This window comes from Megascapheus bottae, chromosome 22, assembly GCF_031878675.1.
Source record: "Megascapheus bottae isolate mThoBot1 chromosome 22, mThoBot2.hap1, whole genome shotgun sequence".
NCBI classification, from domain to species: Eukaryota; Metazoa; Chordata; class Mammalia; order Rodentia; family Geomyidae; genus Megascapheus; species Megascapheus bottae.
In genome coordinates, this window is record NC_143530.1 from 16,764,894 (window position 1) to 16,779,955 (window position 15,062).

Genomic DNA, 15,062 nt, shown 5'->3' on the forward strand with positions numbered 1-15,062 from the left:
AAATTATTTCAGAAGCTATCTTAGTCAAACCTCTTGGATGGGGACATATTGAACATTTTTATGCATTCAAACGTCAGAGACTTATCACTGACTAAATTAATGATAACCAGACCCAGGAATGATTACGGACCCTGGAAACTGGTCATGACTTGCCCTCAGCTTGCTTAACACAATCCACTATGAGCTGACAGCTGAGCTACAAAACAGAAATAAAGACTGAAATACCAAAGGTGGAAACAATTGTACTGCAGCAACACAAAGTGTGAACAAATGCTGGTTATCTGAGAATAAAAGCTAGGATGTTAAAACAAAGAACTGGGAAGCTAGAGCACAATCAGAATCAATCAGAATCGCATGCCTTAGCAAGCTAACAAAGGCAGTTTGGGTTTGAAAAAAGCGCCTTTGAAGTTGCTTTGTACACTTCCACGTGGCTGGAGAGATTGATGGAGAACAGTTGCTGCTCAGGATTATCTGCAAGGAAGAAACAGAACTGGAGGATCTTCGGGATTAATTGGCAGATTCTGAACACCCTGCACCAACTCCTATACATCCAATTCTTTCCATACTGAAACAACTCTATTGACTCCTTGTATTTCCATTGTATTGCTAACTCCTCTTAAAATCTTCTTACTCATAATATGCTGCCCTCATATGTCAACATTCTGACATGCCTATTTGATGGAGAGACTAACAACTCAAAAGACTGAATTATAATTTCTCTTTCAAGAAGTCTTCCTGTGAAATTTCCAAGCTGTGAGTTGCTATCCCCTGGAATTACTCACTATGATTTTATCATAGTGTTTTGCATCCAAAAGCAAAATCCTGGTTTCTGATTGAGAGAATTGACTGGAGAAGCTTGGTCCAGATAAAGTGTTACCCATATATCTGAATGCAAAGCCTATCTCTGAAATTGATTTCCCAAAATAATCCTGGAGAGCAGTCACCAGGATGTTGCTTATTGGGTGTTTCAGAAGTTTTTCCCAAAGATGTTTAAGAACTGATATAAGTGTACTCATTGTCTTACTTATCTAATTGTAACCCCTCTGTACAACATCTTTACAATAAAATTAAATTTCAAAAAAAAGAAAAGGCAAGAATTGATAAAGATGAGAAAGACATAGGTAAAGAACTCAGGGCCTGGGCACTGTCCTTGGACACTTTTTGCCCAGGGCTAGTGTTCTGACACTTGAGCCACAACGCCACTTCTAGCTTTTTCTGAGTATGTGGCACCAGAGCTTCGTGCATGCTAGGCAAACACTCTACCACTATACCAAACTCCCGGCCTTTTGTTCTTATTTTTTTTTAATCAAGAAGAGTTTGTTGTTGTTGTTTTGCCAGTCCTGGGCTTGAGCTCAGGGCCTGAGCACTGTCCTTGGACTTTCTCAAGGCTAGAGCTCTACCACTTGAGCCTCAGCACCACTTCTGGCTTTTTTTCTATGTATGTGGTACCGAGGAATCGAACCTGGGTCTTCGTGCATGCTAGGCAAACACTCAACCACTAGGCCAAACTCCCGGCCCTCAAGAAGAGTTTTGACAAAGTGAAGACAGGTCTAGAGCAATGGAAAACCCTAGATACAGAAGCTTAGTGAGTTGTTCACTTTCTCCTCACATATCCTTTGAGAATTAACACTAAGACAACTTCTGGGATATACAAATGTAGTAACTGGGGAAGGACAGGGAGAGCTACACTTTAGGGACTTATTCTGTGGAGGATTTTTCTATTCCCCAACAAATTGACACTTGTGGAACTGAAATCTCCATGGTAAAACACATCCAAGCTGTCCGAGTCTGTACAACAAAAGGTACATATACGATCTGAGAAGCCTCCACTTACAAGGACTAACCCATGACTTCTCTGTGCTACAGCTCCCACAGTAAGTAGATCTAGAAATACTTTGATTCATGTGTCCTATGTAAATTGTTCTCAGAAGCATAAGTCTTGATTTCTTTTGACTATGTTCAGGAGAAGATCTGTTAATTCCAGGACCTACCATTGTTTCTGGTATCTCAGTACATATACCTGGGAGCACATGAAGGAGACCATTTCCCAGAAAATGCTTTTTCTCTGGATTCAGAAGAAGGCTTTGGGTAAGACTTTGAATAAGATTCTACCTTTCCCTTCTTCTAAAAGTAAAAAAGATATAAAGACTTCAGGTTACTAGGAAAAACTGAGGAGGGAAAAACTCACATTACACATACATTATACCTCTCTCAGAATTATGGATTTTCACAAAATTTGTTCATCTAAATTTTGCTGCATTTTATATTTTCATTATACACCATTCACACTTAGTTGTATTTGTATTTAATCTGAAGGCATTCTTTCTGCATTCACCTTTAAAGTTTTCCTGTTCTAACTTGCTATGGCTCCACACATATAAATTAGCTTCGCTGTTTATATGCCTATTTAATCAGTGGATTTACGACAATTATAATGAATATCTAACTGTTTCTTCAGGAATTGCTAATAATATTACTGTGTCTGACTTTGTTACCTGGTACGTTGTATATCAGTTTATTTGTTTATTTGAAATAGGAAAGGGAAGAGGGGAAAACAAGATGATTGGGAGGGGATTGGGGGAGGGAAATGGGGACAAAAACATGAGAAGGGGTATCAATGTGTGTGAGAAGTAATGCACCTACTGCCTGACAATAAAAAAAAACCCAACAATAAAAAAAAGAATTGCTAATAATAATTTTCCAAGCAGCTACTAGAATGTAGGTATGTTATTTTGTTATTTTCCCTGGACCCAAGTGTTATACAATAGGGAGAAATGGTTACATTGGATTACTGGAGAAAAAGCAACCTGTATCTACCTCATCTCCTGGGTGTTAAATCTGGATGGGGCGATACACATGCATCAGAATGCAAACTGTCTTTTAAAATTGTTTATGGTACATTTTTTTTTTTTGCCAGTCCTAGTGCTTGAACTCAGGGCCTGAGCACTGTCCTTGGGCTTTTTCCTCAGGGACAGCCCCCTACTACTTGAGCCACAGCACCACTTCCGGCTTTTCTATGTATGTGGTACCAACGAATCAAACCCAGGTCTTTGCGCATGTTAGGTAAGCACTCTACCACTAAGCCAAACTCCTGGCCTGTTTATGGTGCATTTTTAAGATGTTTGAAAAATTATTCATGTCATTTTCATTTTATTCCCTCAGATAGTTCTTAATATATGGAACTACATCATATAAACCCAGGAACAGGCCTGGATTCAAACTGTTCATGCTGCCAGGGACCTTCAGGATAGAAAACCTAAAGCAACCTTTCAATATTAAGTTTGGTTTTGGGGTTTTTTTTGTATTGTTTTAAAGCACAAGGGGAAAGCTTTAAAATTGTATTCCAAGGATGTGGAATGCATACTAATTCCAGAATGAAGTTTCTTTCATTCTGGATATACTGTCTATAGTCTGACAGATGTCCTTTTGTTAGATGCAATGTTGGAGCTTTCAGATGAGAAAAAGTAATAACCTATATTCAGTCCTGAATTCTGAAAATTAGAGGTTTATACTAATAAAAATCAGAATATCATTAGGATGAACCAGGAAAGGCAAGAAGGCAGGAAGGGAGAGCCAGGAGCATAACCTAGTGGTAGAGTGCTTACCCCTGGTACTACATACATAGAAAAAGCTGGAAGTGGTGCTGAGGCTCAAGTGGTAGAGCACTAGCCTTGAGAAAGTCCTAGGACAGTGCTCAGGCCCTGAGCTCAAGCCCCAGGACTGGCAAAAAGAAAAGAAGAAAAAAGGAAGAAATACTTGCATTGTATATTCAAAAGAATAATCCTGCACCATTAATAAAGAAATGGAAAGACTTGGAAAAGAAGTGGTAAGAGAAGTAAGTCAAGCCAGGCTCCTGGTAGTTTATACCTGTATCCCTAGCTACTTAAAAGGCTGAGATCTGATCATCACGGTTCAAAGCTAGCCTGGGCAGAAAAGTCTCCCTGAAACTCTCATCTCCAATTAACCACTCACGAACTAGAAGTAGCACTGTGGCTCAGCCTTGAGCAAAAAACTCAGGGACCATGCTCAGGCCCTGAATTTAAGCCCCATGGTTGAGGAGGGGTCAACAAAATAAATACCAGGAAATGGGTACTTGCAAGGAGTGGGCAGGAGAGAGGGATAGAAGAATGAACAGGAAATGAAAAATAAGGAAAGGGTTGAATCAAAGGGATGACACAGGTAAACATACATTGTATATATAAACTGCTTTTGTGAATGGCAAAAAAAATATTTGATACATAAACTAAAAATGAAGGAAAGTGAGAGAAGGGGTAAGATGGGAGGGGCAGGAGAGAATGTTCAAAGGGATGACAATCAAGAGATACTGTATTCATTAACTGCTCTGTTGAATAGCAACTCCTTTGTCCAACTACTTAAAAGAAAATAAAAATGGATTAAACATAAAAAAGAGAAAGAATGAAAAGACACAAGGGAACTCAGTTACAAATTTAACTGAAATTCTTTTTCTCCACAGTTGTAAGATGTCATTATAACCTCCTGAGTGATCTCCTACAAAGTGGTGATGCCACCACCTTCTCTCCTACCTGAAGGTATTATTGCAGATTCCTAACTGATAACTTCATCTCATGACAATAACAACTAATTATATTGTCCTAATCCACCTTGATATATATCATCACATTCAGAACAGATCCAGGCTTCCTTTTGGAAATGTCTGCTGTCTCTCAATGCTACTCAGACCTCTTCTTAAAGGCTCTCTTAGGCAACATTACAAGAGTCCTCTAGGACACTCTCCCTGACTGCAACAAGTCGATTATACAAATTTCTCAAAGACTTGTTTTGGATATTTTTGGCTGATTATATTTGATCACTGGAACTGATAGCAAAAGCTCAAGCAATTTAACTTCAGACTAAAGACTGAACAAAAATCACTGAATAGCGAGCACGGTGATTCACGGCTGTAATCCTAGCTACTCAGGAGGCTGAGATCTGAGGATGAAGATTCAAAGCCAGCTTGGGCACAAAAGGACCTGACACTCTTATCTCCAATTAACCTCTAGAAAACAGGAAGTAGGGCCGTAGCCTTGAGCTAAAGAGCTCAGGGACAATGCCCAGGCCGAGTTTAAGTCCAATGATCCACTGAAAAAAAATCATTGAATATTTGTTTAAAAATCACTGAATATTTGTGAGCATGGAAATTACAGAATCCATTTGAAGTTTAAATAAACCACATTTCCAGAAACATTAAAGTACATGCATCAAAGATATATAACATAGGACCAAGACCAAAAAAAGTAGAAACTGACATGCTCATCAAAATGTAAGATAAAGTAGATCATTGAAAAACCATAAAAGAATGTTGAACAAAATATAAGACACTGAAGGTGAAAGGCACTGGTGATTCACTTTTGTAATCCTAGCTATTCAGGAGACTAAGATCTGAGGTATGTAATTCAAAGCCATCTCTGTCAGGGTAGAAAAATCTATGAGTCTCTTCCATCTTTAAAAAGCCATAGAGTTCCAGCCTTGACCAAAAAAAGCCAAGTAAAAGCCTGAGACACTGAGTTGAATACCCAGTCATGGTGCACATACACACACTCTAAAAGAAGATATACCAGAAGCTGCAATGTAGATAAATTTTATATATTAAAGTTGAAGCAACATGATTTTACAAGTATACATATGCAGTATGTGAGAGAGACAGTTACCTATGAATCCCAACCTTTTCAAATTGGATGATGAGAATATACCTTGAAATTAAAAAAGAACGAAGAGAGAAATTCAGATTGAGAGCAGTCATAGCTGTCAATAAAGGCTAAATAAGAAATTCAGATCTTTTTAACCCCATGTATACCATGAAAAAGATCAGCAGAGAGAGGAAGAGAGAGTTCTTTGGATAAAGTTCATCCTTACATCCATCATGAAATATTTTTAGATGCACATAATCATTACTGATACTTTTTTCACAAAGGTGTTTATCAGATCCACGTTTTTCTGCCTGAGAAGAAACAAATGGGGTTGAAATTGGTCAAGGGGCTATTTTTCCTTTTTCTAACAGTATTTGGCCTTGTAGGAAACATCTCTGTTCTTGTCACTTATATGTGTCATTTTGGAAAAACCACTAATGAAAAATCTATACAATTTATTCTCATCCACATGGTTTTTACAAGTATTGTAATTCTTTTTTCCAAAGGATTGCCAAAAACAATAGCAGCTTTTGGCATAACAAATTTCCTTAGTGATACAGTCTGTAAAATAATTGTTGATCTTTCAAGGGTGGCCTGGGGCTTTTCAATGTTTACCAGCAGTCTTCTCACAGTCGTCCAGGCTATCATTCTCAGTCCCAAAGCTTCTGGATGGGAGAGGTTCAAACCCACGTCTATCTGGCATGTATATCCTTCATTGGTCTTCTTTTGGCTATTCAACTCCTTTATAAGCATAAACTTGCTCACATCAGTTACATGGCTATGAATACGTCACAACTTCATCAAAGTGACCACTATTGCTTTTTTACACAAGGAAATGAAAAAGGAAACAAGATTCCTCTCACTTTTATGGCTCTGAGAGATTTTGTGTTTCAGGGCATCATGGTTGTGGCCAGTGGCTACGTGATATTTCTTCTCCACAAGCACCACCAGCGTGTTCTCCACCTCACAGTTCCAAGCTTCCCTGCAAAAATCCTCCTGAAATAAAAGCTGCAAAAAGTGTTCTTCTTCTGATGCTTTGTTTTCTTGTCTTCTATTGGGCAGATTGCCTTGTTTCTTTATATTTAACTTTCTCCTTAAAGAATGATTCCATAATTCTATATGTTCAGGACGCTTTGACCATCGGTTATGCAATTCTCAGCCCCTTTGTGCTGATCCACAGAGATGGACATTGGTGTACTCACAGGAACAGAAAGGTATTGAGAGTATTTCTATTTCCTTCCTGTTTTAAGTCTGAAATTTAAGTCTAAGAATTCCAGTTCTGTCATGCTGTATATAAAATAAAAATCACAAGGAAGGAATCAAACATGTGAGAGTTTATCTGTAACAATCTTCTTGTCAGAAGTCATTCCCACCTAGTATGCAAATAATAATTTCCGAAATAACAATTTCCACTGCCATCCTCCTGAAGTGGTTTTAATTCCATTAGTGGAAGCATGCTCTTTCACTACCACTGCGCTCCAAAAAAACACAGCAATAATTTGATCAAGTCAGGCACCAGTGGCTCACACCTGCAATCCTAGCTACTCAGCACTGAGATCTGAGGATCAAGGTTCAAAGTCAGCCCAAACACAAAAGTCCGTGAGACTCTTATCTCTAATTAACCACCGGAAGTGGCATTGGAAGTGGCACTGTAGCTCAAAGTGATAGAGCACCAGCTTTGAGCTGAAGAGCTCAAAGAGACGGTTCCCAGGCCCAGAGTTCAAGCTCCATAACCAACAAAAAGAGGGAAAGAAAGAAAGAAAGAAAAAAAGAAAGAAAGAGAGAGAAAGAAAGAGAAAGAAAAAAAGAAAGAGAAAGAAAAAGAAAGAAAGAGAGGGCAAAAGAGAGAGAGAGAGAAAGAAAGATAGAATCTCTGGATCAATGGAAGAGAACCTACAGACTTTGAGAGAATCTTGTAAATTCGCATAGCGGAGAAACGATATTTTCCAAGTTGTCAAAAATACAATTTTTTAATGAACAAATAAACTACATTTGAAAACAAATTGTAGTTTGAGCCTAGCTTTCATTACTTACTGCCCTGGTACTTCCCACAATGCTCAGTCTCTATTATTAAACAGCTACAAAATAATCTAGTTCTACATTAATTTAAATAGGGAATTTTGCTCTTTGTCTCTTCCCCTGCCATCATCCAACAGAGATATTTAGGCTAAATACATGGCTCTCACAATCTGATATGTCATGAAGTAATTTTGAAAAATAATGACAGTCTACTCATTATAGATGCTTAGAGGAAACAAAAATCTTAGAATTAATACAAATAGACAATCAGCTCATTTTTAAAAGAATTTTCCATCTTTTTATTTTAGCAGTACTAGGGATTAAACTCAAGTACCAAGCAGGCACTTTACCACTTGAACTATACCTCTAGTCCCTTTTTACATTTTTTTTTAAAGAGAGGGTCTTGCTTTATGCCCAGGCTGGCCTTGGCAGTGACCCTGGGGATATTATCCTATGTTGCCTGTGATAGCACTGTGTACTTTCCCAGAGCTGGGATAACAGGCACACAGCACTACATCACTGCACACAGCCAATAAAATAAAGTCCCACAAACGTTTTTTTTTTTTTCCAAGCCATATTCAAACTTCAATAAACCAATCTCTGCCACACAAGTAACTAAGATTTCAGGCTTAAGCTACTCCCCAGGTATACTGAGGCTTACATTGCTCTAGTTAATAATGGGGAGGAGAAAAGAGAAGAAAGACGAAGGAGAGACAAAGGGAAGGGGAGAGGATGAGGAATGGAGAAAAGAGGACAGCAAGCAGAGAGAAGGGGTTAGGACAGGAGGAGTGGAAGGGAGGGAGGTAAGGCAATACTGAAAAGTGAGAATTAAGTTGAGAAAATCAAAGTGAATCTAAAACCCTGAGCATAGGGCTGGGAGTTTCACCTAGTGGTAGAATGCTTGCCTAGCATGCACAACAACCTGGGTTCAATTCCTCAGTACCACATACATAGAAAAAAGCCAGAAGTGGTGCTAAGGTTCAAGTGGTAGAGCTCTAGTCTTGAGAAAGTCCAAGGACAGTGCTCACAGGCCCTGAGCTCATGCCTAGGACTGGCAAAAATAAATAAATAAAAAAGAAAATCCTGAGCATAACCAAAAATAACTACGTGATGAAAATTGTTGCAAATCTAAATGAGTGGGAAGCAGAGAAGAAAACCAGGAAACATGACAAATTAGAACACACCAATGTGGCTAGTAGCTCTGATAACCGTCTTTCATTTATCAACGTTATAGATTTGTAACCAGGAATATAGAGGTAAGAACATGAACTCTGCAATGATTTTGCTCATAAAATCACACATGAGATTTAAAGAGCAAAATGGCTGAAGACATCTTAAATCTGGTGACGTGAACCTTCAGATCAAAAAGTTAAGATTTAAGGGCCCAGATCCAAATTCCAATAATAACATGTATGTTATTATTTGTATTCACGTAAGGAACCACCTGAATAAAAATGTATGCAAGCAGATCTACCAGATTGTTTTCAGTGATAGATACTCTGTGTACGTGATGAAGTAGTGGTGTGCTTCATTTCCTGGTGCTAAAATGGTTTCCCAAAAGGAAACAGTGGAGAAAGTAAGTTCGTGGGTATATTTAGATAATGGATATGACTATTGCAGTAAATGTCTGTATGTTTATGTGATATTCTCTCTCTGAGTGTTTTTATATTGCAATAGTGAAATATTTAGGCTGCTTTTGTATATTTAACAAATATGTATTTGATGTAAACAATGTGATGTTTTAATACAGTCATTACAACCATTGGTAAATAGCCTATTATTCATATAGAGAACTCTGAGAGAGGACACTTAAATATATATCATTCAGCAGGGGCGCAGGGGCTCACGCCTGTAATCCCAGCTACTCAGGAGGCTGAGATCTGAGGATCAACATTCAAAGCCAGCCTGGGCACAAAAGGACCTGAGAGTCTTATCTCCAATTAACCTCTGAAAAACAGAAAGTAGGGCTTGGCTCAAGGGTAGGGCTGTAGCCTTGAGCTGAAGAGCTCAGGGACAGCACCCAGGCAGAGTTCAAGCCCCATGAGCCACAAATATATATATATATATATATATATATATATTTCATTCATAGACAAGCCTCAAATATATGATATGAGATGTATTCATTGAAATTTACTGCATATACTGCTTCACTGAAATCCTTCCTTTTCTCTCTCTTTCTTTCTACCCTCCAAGGCCACAATTCTATGAATTTGAATTCTTTCTATTCTAGATGCAAGTGTTATCATGAAATATTTATCTACCTTTGGTTTATCTCATTCAGCATAGTATTCACTAAGTATACCCTACATGATCATAAATGGCAGAATTTGCTTTCTTTTTCAGACTTTGCCCACTCATCCAACAACAACATTAAGATTGTTTTGTCATAAGTAAATGTACCAAGTTACACTCCCACCATCAGTGTATAGAGGCTTAGTCTTTTCCACTTCCTCATTGACACTTATTATAACTGGGCCTTGGGATGGGGGTGTTTTGTTTTGTTGGTTTATTTTTTTGTTCCAATACTGGAGCTTGAATTTAAGGCCTGGGCCCTGTCCTTTAGCATCTTTTCTCAAGACTGGTACTCTGTCAATTGAGATACAATTCTGCTTCTGGCTTTTGATGGTTAACAAGAGATAAGAGTCTCACCAATTATCCTGGCCAGGCTGGCTTCAAACTTTGATCATCAGATCTCAGCCTCTTGCGTATTGAGGCTTATAGGTATAAGTCATAGTTATCTGGTTCCATTCTAACAAGAGTGAGATAGTATTTTGAAAATGTTTAGCAAGCTAACCTGGAAAGGAAAATATTTGAGAGTATTATCCCCAATAAACTGCTCAGAAAAGACCAGAAGTGGTGCTGTAGCTCAGATGGTACCTAGGCCCTGAGTACAAGCCCCAAGACCAGCAAAAAAAAAAAAATCAAAGACACCTGAACCCTTTGGGAAACCATTCATCATTAGAGTGCCTCATTATCACACATTCACAATGTAATTAAACTCAGCAAGTTTCTGGGCTCTGCAAATGATAGAGCAATAGGGGGAGGGCAGAGTTGTGCCTCAGAGAGAGAGATTTATAAAAGAAGCCTTTCCCTTTGGTGAAGCCAAAACTCATGGAAGTAACATCTTGACAATAGCAAGAGTTGACTGTGAGCATGGAGACTTAGAGAAGGGTAAACAGGACCTGGCTGATACTGCTTGATCAGAACACCTACCCCCAGCTACAGAGAATACATAGGTGAGTGCTCCTCACACGGAGGGTTGGGGCTGCCTCTGCCTTTGGAAGGAAAACTGCAGAGGCTGTGCTGCTCAGGGTCTGCCTGGTTAGAGGGAAATGTCGGAGCTCCTTTGTCACTTAGGGAAGCAGAAGGTGTTAGGAACTAGGAAAAAGACTGCCTAGCACTTCCCATCTACCACCCACAAGCCTCTGTTTCAGTGGCCCATGAGGGAGCCTCTGTACAGCAGTGTGTATGATTCATGGTATCGGAAATGGCTCTTTCGTCCCAAGACAGGGAGGTCATCAAGACACTAGGCCTCGATGCTATGTCATCTGGACGTGGGAAAGCCCTCGCTCTCTACATTCTCCCTGAAGCCTTGGTATGCTTTTTATTCAAGTTTGCATTTTCAGGATGGGGCTTTTTATGCCCTTTTTATTTTGATTTTATTTATTCCATTTTTTAAATTCCTAACCCTAAAATATGGCAAAGCTGTAACTACAGATAATTGTAGAAAAAAAGCCTCAAGGACACTTCACAACATTACCTGGATGTGGAGAGGGGAGTACATTTAATATTGTTGAGCACTTACCTAAACACTACATAATCTCAGTTCATTGAATTCTGAAATTTTACTTGTATACTACAAAGCATCATTCCTAGTTTATAAATGAGAACACTCAGTCTTAGACCACGTATATTACTTCAGTCATGATTGTAAGAATTGGAAAAGGCAGCATTTGAACTTCAGAGCGCTATCTGCATAAACCTGTTCTTGTGACTCTTTAAGTTTATACTTCTCAAATTTAAGGATAACACTAAAAATATCTAAAATCCATACCCACATGTATACCTGCTGTAGAAAACTCTGACTTGGCTAGATGCATACAGACTGTATTTTGTTATATTTTTATCAGGAAAGGGGGGAGATAAAAGCTTCCCAGGAGAAATAGAAAGAACAGAAGATGAAAGAAGGAGAGCAACAGAGCTTCTATCTGCTGGCACTAATGTGGAAGATTGGGAGGACAAAATTTATGACATAGTCCCACCTTGAGGCTGGACTTTCTCATCCCTCTATCTAACTAACCTCAGGGCTACTTACAACCAGGATGTGCATTCAGTCAAATATAGGCGGGTATTTGGAGGAGCTATAATTCTTTAATATTCTCAATATTCACCTGAGAAACGAGTGTGTATTGGGGGGAAAGAGGAATCTGGAATCTGGGGAGGTTACCAATAAACTCCATTAAAGTGAGAGAAATTATTAGATATGATCGTGAAAAAGGAAGAAAGCATCTAAACAAATACTTGGAATGATGGCTTTGAAGCTGACAAAATGATGTTGCCTTTTGTTCAGCTTTTATCTAGGAAGAAAATGGTCATGAATTTTAGAAACAGAATTGTGGTTTGGGAGGGTGGAAAGAGAGAGAAAAGGAAGGATTTCAGTGAAGGAGTATATGCTTTCAAGTAAATAAATCTCTCAGAATGGTAAGTGGATGCATTATCTTGGTATTTGTGTCCAACTATGCTTATTGTGTCCACGTCATGGGAAGCAACAGAGGAAGCAAAAGGACAAAGAATGAAAAGAGATACCTGCTAAGCAATATATATATATATATGTTTAAATATTTCAGAAACTATTCTTTTTAACATTCATTAGAATAAAGGCATTTACTTATATTTTTCAAAATATTTGTCCTAGTTTGGTGAATGAAGACAGAAGATGATTTGGAATAACATCATTCAAAGAATAATTTTCTTTTTGCCTAATGTCCCTGGAATTGTGGGGAACGCCTTTTTATTTGTGAGACATGTACATGTTTTTGTCGCAGGACCTCACAAAAAACCCATAGACCTTATCCTCATCCACTTGACTTTTTCTAATGCAATCATTATTTGCAGCTCAGGTCTCAGAGATATAGCCACCATTTTTGATTTCAGAAACTTTGTAGATAATATTGGTTGTAAACTTTTAATTTATCTGGGAAGAGTAGCTCGAGGTCTGTCCATCTGCACCACCTGTCTCCTCAGCATGGTCCAGGCCATCACTGTCAGTCCCAGAACCGCTCATTGGAGAAAGCTCAAACCACAGACTGCATGGCAAGTTCTTCCTTATCTCCTTCTCTTTTGGGTTTTAAACTCTCTGATAAGCTCCAACTTGCTCCATTACATCACAGCAGTCAATAGCATGAATGGATCAGGACATGTAATGTACATTGATTATTGTTATATGCTACCATCTATGCAAATAGTTAGATGGCTTTTCCTCTCCCTCATGGCTCTTCGGGATGTGATCTTTCAGAGTCTCATGGGCTGGAGCAGTGGATACATGGCTTTCTATCTGTATAAACATCACAAGCGAGTCCTCTACCTTCATAGCTCCAAATATGTGAACAATTCCAGCCCAGAAATCAGAGCTACTCTAAGTACTCTCATTCTCATGGCCTGCTTCCTTGTCTTTTATTGGGCAGATTTCATGTTCTCCTTCTACATGGGTTCTACCTTGAGAAATGATTTAATAATACTAAACATTAAAACATTTCTAGGACTTGGATATGCTGTCCTCAGCCCCTTGGTGCTGATCAACAGGGATGTCCATATTGCTAAGTCCTGGGGGGCTCACTGAGAAGGACAGAAATCATGGGCTATGCCATTCCTGCATAAACTCTCTCTCTCTCCATATGTGCGTGTGTGTGTGTACACATATATACATATATTCATATATGTGTGTGTAATGTATATAGTTTATATATAAACAGTATGTATACACATATAGAAATGCTTTACGCTAATGTTCTAGTGTATCTGAACATTAATCAAGGCTTATAACAATAGGTTCAATTTAAAAAAAAAAAAAGGAGTGAGTCTGGGACTAAACCATCTAATTATTTTGCAATTTCCGGGCAATTGGATAGGATTCTTTTCATCTTCATCCTATCTGTCGTGTGGCTTTTAGCTTTCAGGTTTCACTGGGAAAAAATACTGGCAGCAAAGGTGTTTCCGGATATCAGTTTTATTTTCCCCAAAGCCAGAGCAAGAGAGAAATAGGGAAGAAAGGGGTCAGACAATAAACCCTTCCCTGAGATGGACTTGCAGAGGAGAGTGATGAAGACAATGACAGCTTCTTCTGCAGCACACCGGATTCAGCTAGGCAATCCTGCGGCTCTGAGTTTCATACGCGCTAATGAAACTAATAATAAATGCGGCGAGACCCTCCTACGCATGTTAACTAACTCTCTTCTCAGAAAGATTCCCCCTTCAAAATGAGGCTCGGTCGGAATTGAAAATGATGCTCCAGGTGAGGCTCGAACTCACAACCTCGGCATGGCCCGCTCACATACTGTTATATAAGTACCGCGCGCTAACCGATTGCGCCACTGGAGCACCCTGGCTGCATTTCCGGTCGTTTTGTACACAGGAGCCTCGGCCGTCTCGGCTTACGTCACTATGGCCTTAGGACTCCCCGCTAGGTGGAGCCGTGGAAACCGGGACAGCGTCTTCCCGGACGCCCGAGCGGCGGACGGCGCTCCGCTGCAGGGTCGCGGGCGCTCGGGCCCCGCGGGCGGCGAGCGGGCTCTGCCTCCAAGGCCAGGCATAGAAAAGCGCGGTGGCCTGGCGGTCCACGGAGTGGCGATCTCTGGGTCGGGCGAGAGCCCCGGCCTCTCCCCGCCGTCGCCGGCCTGCCTGGCGGTTCCGTGCCGGGAGCCGGTGGGAGGCAGCTCCGAAAGAAACGCGGCAGGAGAAACCCCCGGATCTGGAGAGTTCAAACGAGGGGATTACTACTGCACCCCGCCATTCTAGGCCCACTGCGTGAAATGAAGCTAGATTTAAAAGAAAAACAACCACCACAACACGCTGTAACACAGGTTAAAAACATCCCTGTATTACAGTGTTTTTTCTTTTCTTTTTTTTTGGGGGGGGAGTGGGGGGACCCAGAAGTGAATTCCCCAGAAGGGAATGCCTCTGAGTTTACCCAGAGGTGTGGGTTCTCTTTCTCATAAGTGGGCTGGAGTGAGAGCAGTTTGTTTTCTTTATGCTTGTTTTGCAGTTTCAAAAAAAAAAAACGGAATATATGGTATCTATTTAAACATAGATGAGAGAGATCTACACAGTGAAATAACGTTTGATTAATATGTACAAGGTGAAATGACCCCCAAAGCAAGCTAGCTAAATAATTTT

General features: G+C 39.7%; 1 protein-coding gene, 1 non-coding gene and 1 pseudogene across 2 annotated transcripts; 2 read left to right on the top strand and 1 right to left on the bottom strand.

Annotated features, from left to right (window-relative positions):
• The first annotated feature begins 1,846 nt into the window (after positions 1 to 1,846).
• On the top strand, positions 1,847 to 6,910 carry LOC150048239 (vomeronasal type-1 receptor 4-like; annotated as a pseudogene).
• Positions 6,911 to 12,606: 5,696 nt separating this feature from the next.
• LOC150048240 (putative vomeronasal receptor-like protein 4) lies at positions 12,607 to 13,509 on the top strand. Its single transcript, XM_090356199.1, has one exon. The coding sequence runs from the start codon at positions 12,607 to 12,609 to the stop codon at positions 13,507 to 13,509; it is 903 nt and encodes a 300-aa protein (XP_090212325.1).
• A 664-nt stretch (positions 13,510 to 14,173) lies between these two features.
• Trnai-uau (transfer RNA isoleucine (anticodon UAU)) lies at positions 14,174 to 14,267 on the bottom strand. Its single transcript has 2 exons — positions 14,230 to 14,267; positions 14,174 to 14,209 (listed from the first exon to the last, which is right to left on the bottom strand). It is a non-coding gene; the product is annotated as a tRNA-Ile (tRNA).
• Between the last annotated feature and the right edge of the window lie 795 nt (positions 14,268 to 15,062).

Bases quoted from the DNA above. Each gene is read 5' to 3' on its own strand.
- LOC150048240 (XM_090356199.1), top strand. From the start codon at position 12,607: ATGATTTGGAATAACATCATTCAAAGAATAATTTTCTTTTTGCCTAAT.